Genomic DNA, 18745 nt, shown 5'->3' with positions numbered 1-18745 from the left:
GCAGAACAGTTAGAAACTAAATGGATAATTAGACTCAGAGGCAACTATGGACATGGACTAAATAACAGGGTCCTTATTAGACCAAAATTAAAAAGTAGACCTTTATGTAGGTGAATATACAGATGAATTTTAATTGTTTGTATGTGTAAAATATTATTATTTTTTATTTTCATTGTAGTTATGATAATGGTTAGTTTTATGTGTTATTTTAAATTAAAATGTATTAAATCAGGTGATGACAGTTTTAAGTGCTTGTCTCTTTTAGGAACAAATTGTTGAAGGTCATGTGATATTTACATTGATAAGTTAGAGTACTTAATGGATGCTACTTGCACTTTGATCACATCTCATGAAGCAATTGAATCTGCGAAATCGCTTATGTGTTTGTATTAATAAAAATGTTTAAGCACTGGAGTATTCTGCCATTCATGGGTTCGCTAGTTTATTTGGAAATACTATTAAAACTGACTACTCCACCAGTCAAACATGCCTCTGTACTTTCAGCCTCTGTAATCTACTTCTCTGCTACAGTAGTAGCTTCAGTATCAGATTGCTCCTTCAACATTCAATCCTTCACAGCACTCTAGCTCACCTCCTCATCTTCATTCGGTTCTCCTTCCTTCATGAATTTTCCAATACCTCTGTATCCAAACACACCAAAAATATGAGGCAAAAATCTGGACATTCTGTGAAAATTTGTACAGTTGAGAGGTGTGAATCACATACACACACACACACACACACACACACACACACACACACACACACACACACACACACACACACACACACACACACACACACACACACAGCCACTTCCTCATTCATACCTGCATTCAGTCACACATCCCTCTCACTCTTCCGATCTCACACATACACACACACACAACCACTTCCTCATTCTTACCTGTATTCACTCACACATCGCTCTCACTCTCCCGATCTTACACACACACACAGCCACTTCTTCATTCATTCCTGCATTCACTCACACATCGCTCTCACTCTCCAGATCACACACACACACACACACACACACACACACACACACACACACACACACACACACACACACACACAGCCACTTCTTCATTCATTCCTGCATTCACTCACACATCGCTCTCACTCTCCCGCTCTCACACACACACACACACACACACACACACACACACACACACACACACACACACACACACACAGCCACTTTTTCATTCATTCATGCATTCACTTACACTCACCGCAAACTAATAAGCTTAACTGCAAAATAAACCACGAACTGTTCGCGGTTTATTTTGCAGCTAAGATTATTAGTTTGCGGCACCCCTGTGAGGAAGCTGTGGCTCTCCAGGGTGCCGCAGCGCACACTTTGGGAACCCCTGAAATATGAACTTTATGCACGCCATGGGGGGGGGGCTTGGGAAAACCTGGATTCAGCAAGGAAGCTGAGAATCAAAAAAGTTTGGGAACCACTGACATAGTAAGTTCAGCATAAGTAGTGTGCACTGACAGTCCTTCATCACGTGCTATTGTTACATCTTCAAATAATGCTACACAATAGCAAAAGCAATTATTTCCCTTTAACAGACATACAACCCCCTATGATGCTGTTGTACTGTTTCTGAAGTAAAAGTCTTTGCAGAGACATTGCCTCTGTACTGAGACATATTGCCCAAGGTTTGACCATCAGCTCATGTATAGGTAAGGACTGCAGTATGTTTAAGACCACCTAATAAAGAATAGTATAACATTTATGATCATAATAAACAACTAATCCCCTTAGAAGCATTTCTGCAATGTGAGTCAGCAGCTGCGAACAATGCTATGTACATATTTTTCATAATGTCATGAAGGTCATTTATTAGTCTTCTGGATTGTACGTTAGAACGGCTTCCTAGTTTTTAAGTAGGCCACAGTCAGTGCTGTTCCCTGATCATCACTCTTATCATAACAACCACTGTATTCCACCTCTTGCAGTAATTCTGTCTCTGGTTTCTTCATAATGGATTTCATTATAGCACCTCCCCCTACTATTAGGTGACCTCGCTGAAAGGACCAGTGTACTATTACTTCATATTTTATGAGCAAACTGCTTAGTAGACACTGGTACTCTTTATTAAAAGTTGTGATACACTGTGGTCACACCAGCCTAAGTGATTTATTGTTACTATCTTGCAGTGAGTGTTTCATCCTATGTATTCCTTTCCACAAATACAGACTTAAGTCCTTTATTCTGTACATCCCTTTCCCACAAATACAGACCCAGGTCCTTTGCTCCACAAACCTCTTCACGCATATACATTCAAATCGTATACATAGCTTGTTATGCTTCTCTGTCATTTTTTACCTGAACATCAGAAGGGCTGTAAATTTTACAAATGTTTAAGATACAATAGCACCAGACACAGAATGTCATCACTAATACTTAATCAGTACTTAGTCATCAGGTCCCTCTAGTCACAAACCCATCACTGGCTGTGGGAACATCTTAATCATCAGCTCCCTCCAGTCACAAACCCATCACACTGGCTGTGGGAACATCTTAATCATCAGCTCCCTCCAGTCACAAACCCATCACACTGGCTGTGGGAACATCTTAATCATCAGCTCCCTCTAGTCACAAACCCATCACTGGCTCTGGGAACATCTTATTCATCAGCTCCCTCTAGTCACAAACCCATCACTGGCTGTGGGAACATCTTAATCATCACCTCCCTCTAGTCACAAACCCATCACTGGCTGTGGGAACATCTTAATCATCAGCTCCCTCTAGTCACAAACCCATCACTGGCTGTAGGAACATCTTAATCATCAGCTCCCTCTAGTCACAAACCCATCACTGGCTGTAGAAACATCTTAATCATCAGCTCCCTCTAGTCACAAACCCATCACAGGCTGTAGGAACATCTTAATCATCAGCTCCCTCTAGTCACAAGCACATCACTGGCTGTAGGAGCATCTTAATCATCAGCTCCTTCTAGTCACAAACCCATCACTGGCTGTGGGAACATGAAGGCCTAATTGTTACATTTCTAGTTATCATAGTCTGAAGTATTAAATGGTTATTATAATTCATGCATCTTACAGTGGATTTTTAGAGTAATGTGTTTGTCATTATGTTCCTTAGGAGTGTATTCCATCCAGCAATGAAAGACCAACATCTCCTCGGCTCCATTTATCTGTAGACCAGTTGACTTCTTCTGGTGCCTTCCTCCTAAACTGTGGTCATGTAAGTAACTGAGACTGTCTGAAGTACACAGAATGTGTTAGTAATAGGTGAAACTTGGTTTCAGTATTCAGTCTTTAGAGAGACAGTACTGATCTCTCTATATTACCTACGACCATCCCTAAAACGTTGGGGTCTGACAGTGTTGCTTGCCTTAACAGATTATACTTTGTTTTTTTTGTTTTTTTTCGCATTTCTTTCTATCCATAATGTGAGACTGGTGTTATCCAAGCTCAATCTTTAGATGTTATTAAGCACAACTCTCCAGTTCACTACCTACACTCATCACTAGGAGTCACTATTGATACTACGACTGTCCCCTCTTTACTTGTCTCTAACACGCTATAACAGCCTCCTGTATTACTGGTATTACTGGTATACGAGACCGTGAGTCCTGCCACTAAACCTTTGTGGTCTGCTCCAGCTTCCACCACCACCTTTTTGATATATCACGTTTTCGGTACAGCAGCTTCATAGTACAACTCCACTCTGCTATCTTAAAACTGATGCTTCTTTGGTCAACATTCTTTATATTTTGCATCTACCTTAAAGGTGATTACTTTAAGGGTGTTTGTCTATTTTATATCCCACCTGAAGACTTCATCTAGGAAGCTCCTTATGAGCCTATTGAACAGGTCATTTTGGTGTTCTCCAGGGCCAAAAACATTTCATCAATGGGACCAGACAATACCCCAGGTTGTCTTTTAAACAACTTAAAACATGACTTAGCAGACCCGCTTGCAACCCTGTTTAACCGCAGCCTGAGAACTGTTTATCTTCTGGCAGAATAGAGGACAGCAACAGTTATCCGTCTGCACAAAGTGGGACCATCAACTTACCCTGGGAATTATAGGCCGTAAGCTTGGCTAGCCTAATCTGCAAGGCCATGGAAAGAATCATTATTGACCTTATTAACAAGGACATAGGTAATCTTCAAACTCTGGACCCAAGCTAGTTCGGATTTGTTAAAGGATCATGCCTGTCAAACATGGGTGACATCTTCAAAAGTGTAACTAAGGCCCTGGATGAGGGAAAGACAGTTCATACCACCTATCCTGACCTAGCCAAGGCATTTGAAACAATCCCCCACTCAGGTAGTATAGAAAAACTCTTCTATTTGGGAATTAACCCCTACATTACCAGATGGGTAACCAACTGGCTCACCAACAGGACACATACTATCAAAGGGGGTGACTTCCCCTCTAGTAAAAGACCAGTCACCAGTGGCATACCACAGGGTTCTGTGCTGGGCCCCTTACTTTTTGGAATTTATTTCTCAGCAGTCCATAAAAACTTGGACAGTCTGTGGCTAACCAAGTTCACTGAAGACTGCAAACTGGGAGCAATCATTGAGTCCCCCAATGATGATAATATACTGCAGACAGAGTTAACATAGACAAATGATCAGTGCCACAGCCACAGATTAAAGCTAAATGCAAAGAAAATGCATTATTATTCCCTTTGGGAAAGCTGACATCCTTGTTAATTACATTATAGACAGCACATCCTAAGTGTAGACCCAATTGCACATGATCTGGATACTCAGGTTGATAACAATCTGAACCTTGACCACCACATATCCACAGTACTAAGGAAATCCTTCTATGTGGCACATCTTATAAGTAAATAGATCTAAGGATGTTATAATTCCATTATACTTTGCCCTTATCAGACCAATAACTGAGTACAATGCTCCCTTTTGCATGTACATCACCAGACACCTACAATTGCAGAGACCACAGAGGTTTCTTACCAAGAAATTACAGGGTACACAAAACAAGTCTTACACAGTAAAATGGAAAGCTCTATCACTGTATTCTCGCTCCTACAGTTGCTAAGGAGTGACCTGTGCCTGGCTTACAGGGCAGTCTCTGACCCGGCCTTGATGAAATGGTACACATTTGTAAATCAAACTGCAGGAGGGTCACTCACTCTAGGGATCTTAAACTAGCCTCTGCTATGAAGCGGTCATGCTGGAATGATAGATACATCTCCCAGAGACTGCGACTTCTATGGAACAAGCTTCTAATTTATGTGAAACAGAGCCCCTACCTGACCCTCTTCAAACGCAACCCAGATTAATGGATGGGTGATTGCAAATTCACTTCTGTGGTTGCGCCCATGTACCTCCTGGGCAGAGGAAGTCAATATTAATGACCGTAAACTCTTACCTCCATGAACTTCAATCACCTAACCACTGACAATTGGGGCAAATCAGGATAAATATGGCTAGGATTGTAAGGGCTCTAAGGCTATTAGCCTAGTAACCTCCCATGTACCTATAAACCTATGTTTATAGTTGGCTCTTTTAGCATTGTTTCTGAAATAAAATTAGAAGTACTTAAACTGTATTGGTCATGTTCTGAGGTGTCTTTGTTTTACAATTAATTTAATTTTCAGTTATACTCATCATGTTAAAGTTGCAAATGATTTTGTAAAAACTGAAGATTAGTGTGTTGTTTTATTTTTTATTTTCATTGTTTACTCAGTTTTTCTCTATATCCATACCACAAAATGATGTCACAGCAGGTACTTGGCAATGATCTGCATATAAGTGCAAAGCATTCTGTGTAAACAAAAAAAAACTTACTTCTAAGAGCAGTTTGATATTCACATTGTGATTTCTCTACTATACTATCGTGTACATTTTCAATGTAAGGTCTTTCACCTGTAAGACCCATCTGATCAAAGCTGCCTTTTAAGTAAGTAAGAAATTCCTCCTGATGCTTTTACATTAAAAATACAATACACTATACATGAGTTTAAGTATTGTAGGCTCGGTCTTTCATGATGTCATGGTAGGCATTTTCACTTCCAATAAAAATTTCCATGGGCTATCCATATCAACAAAAATAAAATTTAAAAACAGCCCACTTTTGCATCAAAAAATAGTATAATTTGGTATTATACATGCGAAGGAAATTATGCCCAGCTTCAAGGATTTTCTGCTAACACTTGCTTCAGTTCATGACCAAGAAAACACTTTAAGTCAACTGGCAAGTTGTCATACAGAAAGGAAGAAACACGTCTAGTATTCTTTCAGTTTTTAAACGAAAACATCTTTATTAAATTATCACTTAGGCAATCATAGATTTATTTAAGTGAAAACTAACCATACTGACATGTATTCAGTTAAAAATATTATGCAGCATGTACAATCTTCTATACAGTCCTTGTCAATTGAACATTACATAGCTCATTCAATTCCTGCCATTCCCTTAAACCTCATTCCTTCTCCAAAACATTAATTTGCATGTATTGTACCAATTCTCATTTTTTCTGTGCAATTTGCTAATACCCTTTTCTAAAGATCCTACTTCCAGTACTTTTATCTCTGCTAATATACATATAGGGAAACTGGAAAAAAAAAAGGTGTCTCACAATCAGAAGGAACATATTTTTTCATTGTAATGTCTGACACTGGCATTGTCATTTCAAAATTCTTATCTCTACACTTTTTGAGCTACTAAATGATATAAATTGAAAATAGCTGTATGTGCCCTAACCTCAATGGGAAGTACATTTCAACTCTTGCAAGGCACTGTTTGAAATATTCTGTAATTTTGTATGATTACTTATTCCAAAAAGGAAAGTTATTGTATTATTTAAATATTATATATTTTTTAATTTTGATGTCATCTTGAGTTTATTTAATTTAATTATCACTTTTCCGTAGTCAAAAGCAGCTGATATCTCATCCTTAGTTTATCAGAATATTTTGAATGTAGTTATATTATGACCTGCATGTAGTTCAAATTATTTCAGGAAACAAAGAAGACCATACTTGATTTACAGTATTATCTGCTGTGTCTTTCAGTGCACCCTAGGTCCATCAGGATTCCAAATTATTAAAGGTGGTCTTCCCTTACTAATGAGAATATTTGTAAATATTAACATACTTTCATATGAAATTTATATAAAATATATTTCGTGGAATTTTTAAGAGGGCCATATTGTATATATCATGGGACTGAACGTTAGGGTATATCAATGTGCAAAACAGCAGAATTCAAATTTTCAAATAATATTTTTCCTGCAGTAGAATAACCCCAAGATTTATTATAGAAATATGGGGACATTGGCTGTTTAGGGTTAAAAACAACAAAGGTAGGGATTTTAATAAAGGTAACCCTGGTAATGAGTCCCAGAGAATACCTCATAAAATATACTTCCCTATGTCAACAATCTCAGTGAATCATTCAAGAATAAATATCCTGTTCATTGTGATCTGTCCCTACATCATATAAAGTATGAAAAGTTATTAACAGCAAAAACATTTACTATATATTTGGAACAGCTACAAGTTTTCATCCATCATGACAACTTGCTTTGAGTTTTTTTTTTCTGTGATTTGTTTTACTTACCTATCCAGTGCTAGATCCAGCACTAGGTGACCAAGGCAGTCGCCCAGGGCCTACTGGCTTGGGGGGCATTAGCCAGGGAGAGGGCCCACTCTGCATGCGTCCTTAAAGAAGAAATATAACACACACAGACTGTGTCCTTGGTAGTGTCTCTGCATGTATGTTTTGTAAAACACACACATTCAAGCTGGAAGGGAGTGGAGTCAGCAGTTTTTTGAAATGAGCAGCATGGATTTTCTGGACAAATGTTTTGTTGTAGGCTAGTAGAGATGTTGAACCCTGTACCTTAATAAAACACAGCAGCTGCTCAAAGATGTCCAAATCGGAAATAACACTGTTGTTTCATTTTCACAGTCCACCGTAAACCACCATTCATATTAAAACAATATGGAATGTTTAAGCACTTTCATCTACGCCATTGTCCATTGTAGACTTCTTCCAAACCAATAGAAATGAATCAATGAACTGCTCTATATATAACCACACTATTTACATGATTAATTAATAAAACCTACCAATTTAAAGAGACATACTCTTTAGCTCTTACCTGTATACAAAATTTATAAATAATCATTTCTTAACAAGTAAACATAATACATAAAAAATTATTGTTTTAAAAGAAACTCATTAAAAAGTGCATCAGCTAGCAACATTATGAAAGGTACTCCAGTAAATACAAAAGACATTAATATCTTTGTATCACCTATTACCTATAAGTCTAAAGCTTTAAGTTTCAAAATGCTTGCTATGGAAATATGTCATTTAATTGTGGTAGGTCCTGGGAATTTAAGCATAATTGTCAGTGCAATTCTTTAGATTCTAATATTGGCTCCCATGGGCCACCCCTTGGATTCTGAAAGACTTTCTCCAAAATAGCAAATTGGAATATTTTAAATCCATGACAATGTCTCATATGTTTATATATGGCATATCATATACATGTTCATAAATCCTTCTATTGACAGCCCTTTCAGCCTTACCTATATATTTGGACCCACAGGGATCACAGCAGGCAATATAAACAACGCCTTTAGTTGCACAATTGCAACCATTCACCAAATTCACTTTCAAATTAGATGGATGTACTAAAAGTTCAAGTGCTTCTAATACATATAGGCATTGATTGCAATGGCTGCACTTTCTCATCCCTTTCATAGGTCAAATATAAGAAGAATGCTAATTTTCAAACATGTTTTTCAAATTTCTACCTTTTTGTAAATAATTTTTGGCTCATCCCCTATTACTTGCATTGAAGCTTTATCTGACTTGAATACCACCCGATACTTCAGGATAATTATCCTAACCTCATTATTTAATGAGTGGTTTGTTTGTTTGTGTCTTTCAGCTTTTCCCGGTTAGAGGTCGCCACAGCGGAACTCCGGTTCGCTAATGATTGGTAGTGGACTTTTACATACTGGGTTACCAGCCCTGATGCACAACCTTCAATGAAGGCACGCCCCATTCACGTATGCCTTCACAAAGAAGGCACTCTAGCTGAGAATCCAGCACCACCACCGCAGTATTTAATGAGTGGTAGTTAACTATAAAGTTTTTAGAAAGATCTGCACTTACTTGTGAACCAATAGTGGTTTCTGACTGACCTATTATTGGGCCAAAGCTTGTGGTTCTCAGGGATAGACCTTCATATTTTATATTTTTAATGAACGTCCTAGGAGAGCCTCTCTGTACAAATATGTTAGTTAAATGCCGTCATTCCTTATCAAGTCGCATATCATCCTACTGATTCTGTCAAACTGACCTTTAACCATAAACTTCTTTTGATACATTCGATGTGAGCTATTATACATATAATATACACAGTCATATCTAGAGAGTTGACAGATGTATCCGAAATGGAGTGCATAAATCTTAAATATGGGCTGGTAGAATTAATAAATGTTAACATTTCATCCAATTTACTCCTAGTATCTGTCCATATAATGAAAATATCAACCAAATAGTGAGTATAAAGGGACCAACAATTTCTAAAAGGAGAACTAAAAAGTTTATTTTGCTCTCATGCCCACATAACTATATTTGCATACATGGGTGCACAAACTGCTCCCATTGCTATGCCTTGAATTTGCTTCTAAAATTTTCCTTTAATGACAAAAAGTCATTGTCTAAAACTAATTCCATAAAGCACATCAAAATTCTGTAGTCTTCAGCTATTACAGATGGACAGCATAATAATGCCTCTGAGAAACTGTCCAAACCATTAGACAATAGGATACAGTCAAATAAATCCTCAACATCTGTACAAACTAATATAGTATCATCCACATTTACATTGCCTTAGAAAATCCCATGAGTCTCTTAATATATATTTAAAGCCACTCATAAAAGCCTCTAGCATTCTATCAGTATAAATGGCTAAAGGATAGGTCTTTGATTTTTGGCAGAGACTATGGGTCTCATAGGTGGATAGCAAACATCCTTATATACCTTTGGAATTTTATATATGGCAGGTATCAAAGGTTGCTCTATGTACAAAAATTCATACGCAGTACATGTACTCAATTAATCTAATAATAGTTCTTCAAGGTACAAATCAATTTTATGATATGCCAAATTGATTTCATTCAAAGACACATCTCCATATTTATTTCTAATAAACAAATGCAACGATTTGCTAGAATAATCTGTCAAATCCATCAAAACCACCAATCCTCCCTTACCAGGTCTCATGATCTTAATAGTTCACCATTTTCCTTCCACATAATAAAAATATTGTCCAAAAATCTTAAATACATACACCATTTACATTGGAAATCAGTACAAAACACATTATTTTTCTCTCAACTAAGCTGGCAAATAAAGGAGCGCAACTTGAAACCATGGCAACCCCTAAGTTTTGTTTAAAATATTCCCCTTCAAAACAAAAAAAAATTGTTTTACAAAATAGTGTCCATAGATAACATAACACAATTCAGAAGGGTATTATTCAAAGAAGTTTTCTCACACAAGGCCTCATAAAACAATTCTAACCCAATTTCATGTGGTATAGATGTGTAAAGGTCACAGACATCAATAGTAGTAAAGGAACAATCATCATCATATAAATCCTTTTTAAATTGTGTAAGGAAATCCCACGAATCCTTTAAAATATAATCAATAGGCACCAAGGAATCCCTCACCAACCTATCCGCAAATATGCCTAATGAATAAGTCATACTATATCGAGATGGAATAATAAGCTTGTAAGGGGGGTCAAATATGTCCTTGTATATCTTTGGAATACCAAAGGCTAATGGTATAACTGGACATTTATTAGCCAAAAGATTGAAAATGACTTCATTAATACTTCCCTGAAATAAACTGTCTTCTAATATCAAACTAATCTTTTTTTGTGCTATGTTGATTTCATTTTTAGAGGCAACCACATACTTCTCCTCATCATGCAACATAGCAGAAATCCGACAGTCATAATCAATTTTATTGACTAAAACAACCCCCCCCCCTTTATCAGGCTTCATAACTCTAATACTAAGATTACCCCTGATGCTTTCCAAATTTTTTCTTTGTGGTCTCTCCAATTGCTGCAGATGTCTGGAAAAGTACTTACAAAAAGGGGCTTTGTACTCAGTTATTGGCCTGATCAGGGAAGAGTACAAAGAGGTTATAATTTTTTTTTCTGGATGCAATGCACTTACTTATCAGATGAGCAATACAGAATGCCTTTCTTACCACTGAGGAGACATAGTGACCAAAGGCAAGGTTTCTGTCAACCTGTGTGCCCAGGTTTCTCACCACTGAGTGCGTACTTAGGGTGTTGTTATTGATGTGGTAGCTAGCAGGAACATTGCACTTACTGAAAGGGATAATAATACGTTTTTTTGCATTGGCTTTGGCACCAATCATTTATGTGTGTAAGAGCCTCCTGCAGGATGTTGACATCATTTGGAGAGTCCATGACTGCTCCCAGTTTGCATTCATCAGCAAACTTTGTCAGCCACAGACCTTTAGTTTTAGTCTGTACTTCAGAGAAATAGATTCCGAATAGCAGAGGTCCCATGACTGATCCCTGTGGAACATCACTGGTTACAGGTCTGCTGTTGGAAGTGGATTCCCCTATTTTGACTATCTGAGTTCTATCAGTGAGCCAATTAGTGACCTATCTAATGATATAAGGGTTGATACCTAGCTGGGTGAGTTTGTCAATGATGCCTAAGTGGGAGATAGTGACATAAGCCTTGGCTAAGTCTAGGTAGGCTGTATGCACAGATTTCCCCTTGTCCAGGGCCTTGGTGACTGTCTTAAAGAAGTGCACCAGGTTTAACAGGCATGATTGCTCTTTGACAAATCCAAACTGAGTAGGTCAAGTGTTTGGAGATTACCAATATCTTTGTTGATAAGGTCCATGATGATTCTCTCCATGGCCTTGCAGATAAGGCTAATCAGGCTAATAGGTCTATAGTTCCCATGGTCAGTGGATGCACCACCTTTGTGCAAGGGGATAATGGTGGACATTTTCCATTTAGATGGGACAAAGCCGGTGCTTAGACTATGTTTGAAAACAGTACCCAGTGGTGTTGCTAATTCCTGTTTGAGCCCATTTAGGACACAACCTGGGATGCTATCAAGTCCCACAGATGCTGCGTTTTTGACCTTAGAGAGGGCATTTATGACCTGCTCTTTAGAGATTCAGGGTAGAGGACAGGTGGTAGGGATGACATGAGGTACGTGCTGTGGGGACAGGGGAATTAAATTTTCACAGAACCTGTCGGCTAACAGGTTAGCTATGTACACAGGCTCAGTATATGTGGTATCATTAACTACCAGTTTGGCACAATCTAGGCCTTTCCTTTTAGGTTACGGATGTAACTAAAGAACGCCTTATGATTGTCCTTAGCTGAGGAAGCCAATCTCAGCTGGAGTGCCTTCTGTGTGGAGTCTGCATGTCCTCCCCGCGGTCGAGTGACATTCGAAAGACATGCTTGAATGGGTGTGCCTTCGTTGAATGTTGGGCGTTGGGCTGGCACCTCAGCACCATAAAAATCTACTGACAATCATTAGCGGACCGGAGTTCCGCTGTGGCGACCCCTAATCGAGAAAAGCCAAAAAGAAGAAGAAGAAGTTTGCTTTGGAGGACTATGCAAGAAGTCTTATTTGCTTGTTTAAGCTGAGGAGGGAGTATTTCCAGTTTAGGGCTCACTCCCTTTTCCTCTTAGACAGCAATTTCTTCCTCTTATCGTAAAGCCTGATAATGGCAGTTGTACATCAGGCAGTTTTGCTCTTCCTTGAGGAGTTTGTTTTGGTCCTAACAGTTAGAGCTGAGTCAATGCAGTTAAACAGGTGCTTGTATAAAGAATTGAAGAACTCAGCAAAGTTGCCAGTTCTACCTGAGGGGAGAGGTGCAGTAAAGCTATATATATATATATATATATATATATATATATATATATATATATATATATAGATATAGATATAGGTCTACCTGAGATGGTCGACAAGCCATTTGATCGACTTTCATTTGGTCGACAATTCATTTGGTCGACAGGCAGATTTGCCCCCCCTCCCCATTGTTTTGTGCGACCCTGGAGTTGATATATATAGTTAGGGGGGGCACAGCCCCACATTGGGGGGTGTGGGGGGTGAAGCCCCCCACATAAAACTGCTTGTCGACCAAATGAACTGTCGACCAAATGAGTGTCGATCATATGGCCTGTCGACCATGTGATAGGGATCCATATATATATATATATATATATATATATATATATATATATATATATATATATATATATATACCATCCTATAAGGTAAGTGATTATAATCTGCTTTGGAGAAGTTTTTTAGTTTAGTTGATGCTGGTGGGGGAGCAAGTGTGATAGTTACTTTGATTGAGACTGATCTGTGGTCAGATCTCACTAGGGAAGACTTCACAGTGGGGGGTGCTACAGTGGTCCCCCATATTGGTAAGCATCAGATCCGGAATGTTGGCACCCCTTGTGGGGGTGTCAACCAGCTGGTCCAGGGCATTGAAGTTAATGAAGTTGAGGAACCTTTGGGCAAGTGAGGTAGATCACAAGTAATTTACCCAGTCAATGGATGGGTACTTAAAGTCACCTAAAACTATGGTGTTTGGTTGTATCGTAATAGACTTAAGTAGATCCAAATAGGCAGAGTGGTGTCCTGATTCATGGAGGTGGTCCTGTAGCTGGCAATGACTTGAATAGGTATCCTACCAACAATTAATCACCTGAAGTATCTACATGGACTCATACTGTTTAACCAATCTGGAGGTGCATTTATCTTTAATGAATATCAATACACTGCCTCCTTTAGTTTTTATGGCTTCAGTTTGTGGCCTGAACGTGTGTAAGGAAGTGTAGTCCAGTATGACTAGGGTGCTCTCCACAGACTTGAACCAGGTCTGCGTGACTGCAAAAATGTGTATGTCTTCCAAGTAAGGACTACTTCCAGTGAGTGTAGTTTCATGTTAAGACTCCTAGTGTTTAGCAGCAAAACTCTGAGGCTGTTTTTCCACTGCAAAAAAGAAAAAAGTTTGTAAACATAGCTTTTAAGAGTTTTGTAGTGTATTTTAGTTTTGTTATATAGAAACAGATCTCTTCTTCTGCATATTTCACATCTTATAAATTGCTATGATTATGAGAACCATTATTACATGAAAACAATAATCACTGATGTGTGTTACTTAATTGCATTAACATATTCATCCCTGCAGCTTTCTATTAGAAAACAGATCCAGTATTAACAAGTTCGTAACATTGAAAACTCACTCTGAAGTGGCTTAACTGTGAAAGTATCTAAAAATTGTCATTGTGGGGGACTCCTCTCCTCTGCTTCTTTGTATAGGTAGGCTTCACCACCACCACCCCACCCCACGTAGCTCAGATACATAAGCATACCTCCAATGAGGTCCCTGTATCTTGGAATACAGGGAAATTCCATTCAACGACAGTATTTTGAAATGTGTAATTTGCTCACAAAAATTCATAGTTCCAAATGTATCCAATATATTCTCCAAGCATACAACCTGCTCCCCATATGTCATTACATCATTATTCAGCAAATGAGATATATTTTGTTTGTTTATGCATGTGTTTATTTTAATAAACTCAAATGTACTTATTCAACAATTTTATCCTAGTAAACCTAGTTAAAAAAAAAAGGTTTTGACAGGTGCTATAAGGAAGCAGGAGAAAGGTTAAGTGATTTCTGCAGAGTCAAATGTAAACATTCAGAATCTTTTTAAACTCAATGGATGCAAGTAATTTGCAACTCATTGTATGAAGCCAGTCTGCCATCATTTACTAATTAAATTAAGTAAACACAAGATCACATCAAAGCCTATAAAATATAAATAAGTAATACAGTAGCTTTCCTTGCTGGAAAAAAATGCACACACACACAGACACACACACACACACACACACACACACACACACACACACACACACACACACACACACACATACATACACAAACACACAGACACACATACACAAACACACAGACACCTGTTGAATGCACCTGTCACAGGCACGCACAGGCACAAAGACACATGCGCACGCACTCACCCCCCCCCAGTCATTTGCAAACATAAACATACATGAGCAGCTGTTAAACACAGCTACCATAGACATAAATTATTCAGACCAAATTCTGGTCTCAAAAACTTCTCAGGGTTTTAATCAGTGGTAGCCCTACAATTAGAGATGCACCCAGCCTCCAATCCAGAAGGAAAATCTCCATTTAGGTGCTAATCCCTTTAAATTTCTCTTCCTTCTTCCTGTACCTGCATCCATTTGGTAAATCTAACAGCCAGTTAGCTTCATTAGAAAAATATCACAATAAGAAGGAGTGAATTACTTTATACATAAAGACTAATATTCCTTTTTCCACATATTTACACACACTCACACTTACGGCCAGTTCGGAGTGTCCAATCCACCTCCTGCATGACTTTGAAATGTGGGAGGAAACCATAATCCCCCCCCCCCCCCCCCCCCACACACACACAAAAGTGCATTTGATTTGGAACACAGCTCACCTATTTCAAATGAGCACTATGCACACCTGAAAAATACCTCCAACTGATGACAATACTGTGCCAGTAAATATAACAGTAACAAAGTAACAAAATAATCTGGCTTTACAAGTGTACTTCACCTAGTTCCACTTCTGATACAGTAAAATGACTGTCAGACTACAAGAGGACAGCCTTGACAAGACCTGAAAGACCGACAGCCTACAGTTTCTACTTTCTAATCCCTGCTACCAGGTCTCCACAGCTGATTAAATCACAGTCACTTGATCTCTACAATCTGCTGCTTGTGTCCTGACCTTCCCCCTCTGTCCTTCCTGTTCTGAATGCTCCCTTTACATCTCCCTGACATAATCCTGTGCAGAGTGCTATGAAGCTCTTGTCTGTTCTGGTTAAGTGAAGAGACCGCTAGCTACTCTATCTTCCAGATATATTCCTTTATCTCCATCTTGTGGATCTTTCTGATAGCTTTCTTCTGAGCTTCTTCCAAAAGTTTAATATCTAATTCCATATATAGCCTCCAAAACTGCATGCAGCACTTAAGGTATGGACTGACCAAAGCCCTGTATGGTGGGAACATTACATCTGTGTTTCTGGAAGATATTCCGCTGAGGATACACACTAACATTTTGTTTGTTACAGTTGTCCTCTCAGTCTGTTCCTGGCAGTCCAATCCAAGGGTGATCAACACTCTGAGATCATTTTATTCTTCTGTTCACAGGATCTCCAAGCAGATTAGACCAAGGACCATTAAACCTTTATCAGCACTCATCCTCACATGTCTCTAGGATGACAGCACAGGAAAGGCCTGGGGAGAATTTGTAGCTATCCATCCAGGTATCAAGGCTCTCCTTAAAGGTAGCAAGGATTTCGCTCTATTTAATATGACTAGGTAGTTTATTACAGAGATGACATACATGTTGGAAGATGAATCTATCATGCCAGCATGCTGTGTTTATTTGTTGGTGAAGAGTTAAATCCTTAGTATTGGAGTTTGAGGTGCTGTTAGCTTTGTGAAATGTAGGATCTCAAAGAGGACAGTATCCTCTACGATCCTAAATGACAAACATAAATCGCCATAATGTCCAGATAATGTCTATGTATGTCTTATATAAGACACAAGAGTATACAAGTCTGCTTTAGTAGTTAACATCCTTTAGGACTGTGATATTTTAATTACATATTTCTGTGATCTTTCAGGTTGTGTGATGTGTTTAGGCAAATACTTGCCAAAGTATGATTTGATAAGGGATGAGTAGAGAGGAGTTACAACTTATTCTGATCCAAATGAAATGAGATACCCTTATATATTAGCTGAGCAAGATAGAAGGCCTTTCTGACTACTTTTCTGAAGTGGTTATCAAAGGACAAAGAATTGCCATTTGCCATCAGTTCTGTTACCCCACTTAATGCCATCATTTCTGCTGCTCCAGCTGATGCTATCAGTTCTGTTACTCCAGCGGGTACCTGCCACCATGGTTATTCTGACGTAAGTGCTGTGCTTTGCATTTGCTTCCGCTGAACCTCGGCTGCACTCGTTCTGCCTACATACTCATCCTTTCTAAATCCTTTACTAGACTCTTCAGTGTCATCTACCACCGCTGCAACTACCTTTGTGTATTCAGCACAGAGGTTGATCCTGTTCTGTATTTCCTGAGATATGACTGAGATTAACACACTGAAGAGTACTGAATGTCAGACAGACCCCTGCAAGATTACGCCAGTCATGTTCCTCATTCATGACATTGTTCCTCTCACAACAACCCTGTTTGCCCTGCCATTTAACCACACAGATATCCCTTTCCTAGTCCCAGTCCTACCCCTCAGATTTTCTATGCCCCAGCTATGTAGGACAGAGTTAAAAGCCTGCAAGTTGCTTTTTCCTAGATCGCTGCATGGGATCGGCCCTGCAGTGAATTCATGCCATAACCCCTCCTGAGATGGGTGATCAGAGGCCATCAACCATTCAGCCTCATCTTCCCTATTAGATCATCCAGCATCCAGCTTCAGTTCTTCAAGCTGGGCTACTGGTGGCATGACCTGGGCTAAAACCAACATGCCTACAAAGCCAGCAGACTCCTTATTGTAATATCAGGAGTCCTAATGCCAAGTCTCAACGAGCTAAAAAAAACCCCACCAAAATGCAGGAGAAAGAAAATTCTGAGAATCACTCTTTCCCTTTAAACATTTTTTTTGCTGGGAGATACCTTCCCTCCCTTCACCTTCTGATATTGGGGCAACCCAGGAACCAAGGCCTCTTACGCCCCTACAGCCTGATCAGAATGGACTTCTACTTGTCCTCCCTTTTGGTGACCAGAACAAAAAGCATAAGAAGGAATGAAAGCGTCTGCATTTCAGGCAGGGTGCATCCACTGTCCATTCACTTCTCCACTGGAGAAGACAGCACAATCTTGAGGGAAATTGATTTTCTCTTGGGAGAAATAGATCAATTCCATCTGGTTTCATAACTAAAAAATTGAGCACAGACTTGGCATGTCTGAAATGAGATTTATAAATGGAGTGGAGAGACAATTAAAGGATTCTGCCAACACTTCATGCAATTCCAAAATGTGAAATGCCTTTAAAAAGGATGGATAGAAGGTAAAACATTTGAAGAAACTAACACTGAAACACATTATTTATTTGACATTTGCTTACTGGGAAAGTCTGACTTGGAATGAGACAATTTTCAGAGGAGGCCCAGAGAGAAACACTCCAGACGCATGTCTTTGTAAAGTGGGAGGAAACCAGAGCATGCAGAGGAAACTCATACAAATGCAGGGGAGAACATACAGACTCTGCACAGAAGGCACCCCAGCTGAGAATCAAACTGGAGAATGTCCTGCTGTGAGGCAAGAATGCAAACCACTGCACTACTGCACAGTCTGCACGTCATAATTTAAAAAATGCCAATATTTAAAAAAAAGTTTCTAAACCCATTGTTGAGTATGCCCTTTAGCTCTTAGTATAGTAACTGAAATTCCCTGGTTGCTCAACCTTGTGGTAAGTAGCCTTGAACTTAGCATACCTAACATATAAGGAAAAGAAAATGGACTAAATGATGCATTTTGACTATGTGGTACTCTGCAAAGGAACCTTTGATAAAACTTTGGGCTGCTGCTTATGATGGCCCAAATCAAATCTTAAATA

At 38.9% G+C, this 18745-nt stretch overlaps 1 protein-coding gene across 1 annotated transcript in view; it reads left to right on the top strand.

Annotated features, from left to right (window-relative positions):
- Positions 1 to 18745, top strand: part of LOC122788621 (protein transport protein Sec24A-like) — a 233140-nt gene that overhangs the window by 192382 nt on the left and 22013 nt on the right. Inside the window, exon 4 of the mRNA XM_044055520.1 lies at positions 3125 to 3226. Within this exon, the coding sequence (XP_043911455.1) occupies positions 3125 to 3226 (102 nt within the window). The remainder of the gene's footprint in view (positions 1 to 3124; positions 3227 to 18745) is intronic.

The sequence above is a fragment of the Protopterus annectens genome, chromosome 14.part0, assembly GCF_019279795.1.
Source record: "Protopterus annectens isolate FY-2018-M chromosome 14.part0, PAN1.0, whole genome shotgun sequence".
In the NCBI taxonomy this organism is placed as follows: Eukaryota; Metazoa; Chordata; order Ceratodontiformes; family Protopteridae; genus Protopterus; species Protopterus annectens.
Note: the sequence above shows the minus strand (reverse complement) of the source record. Positions and strands in the feature narration are given on the sequence as shown.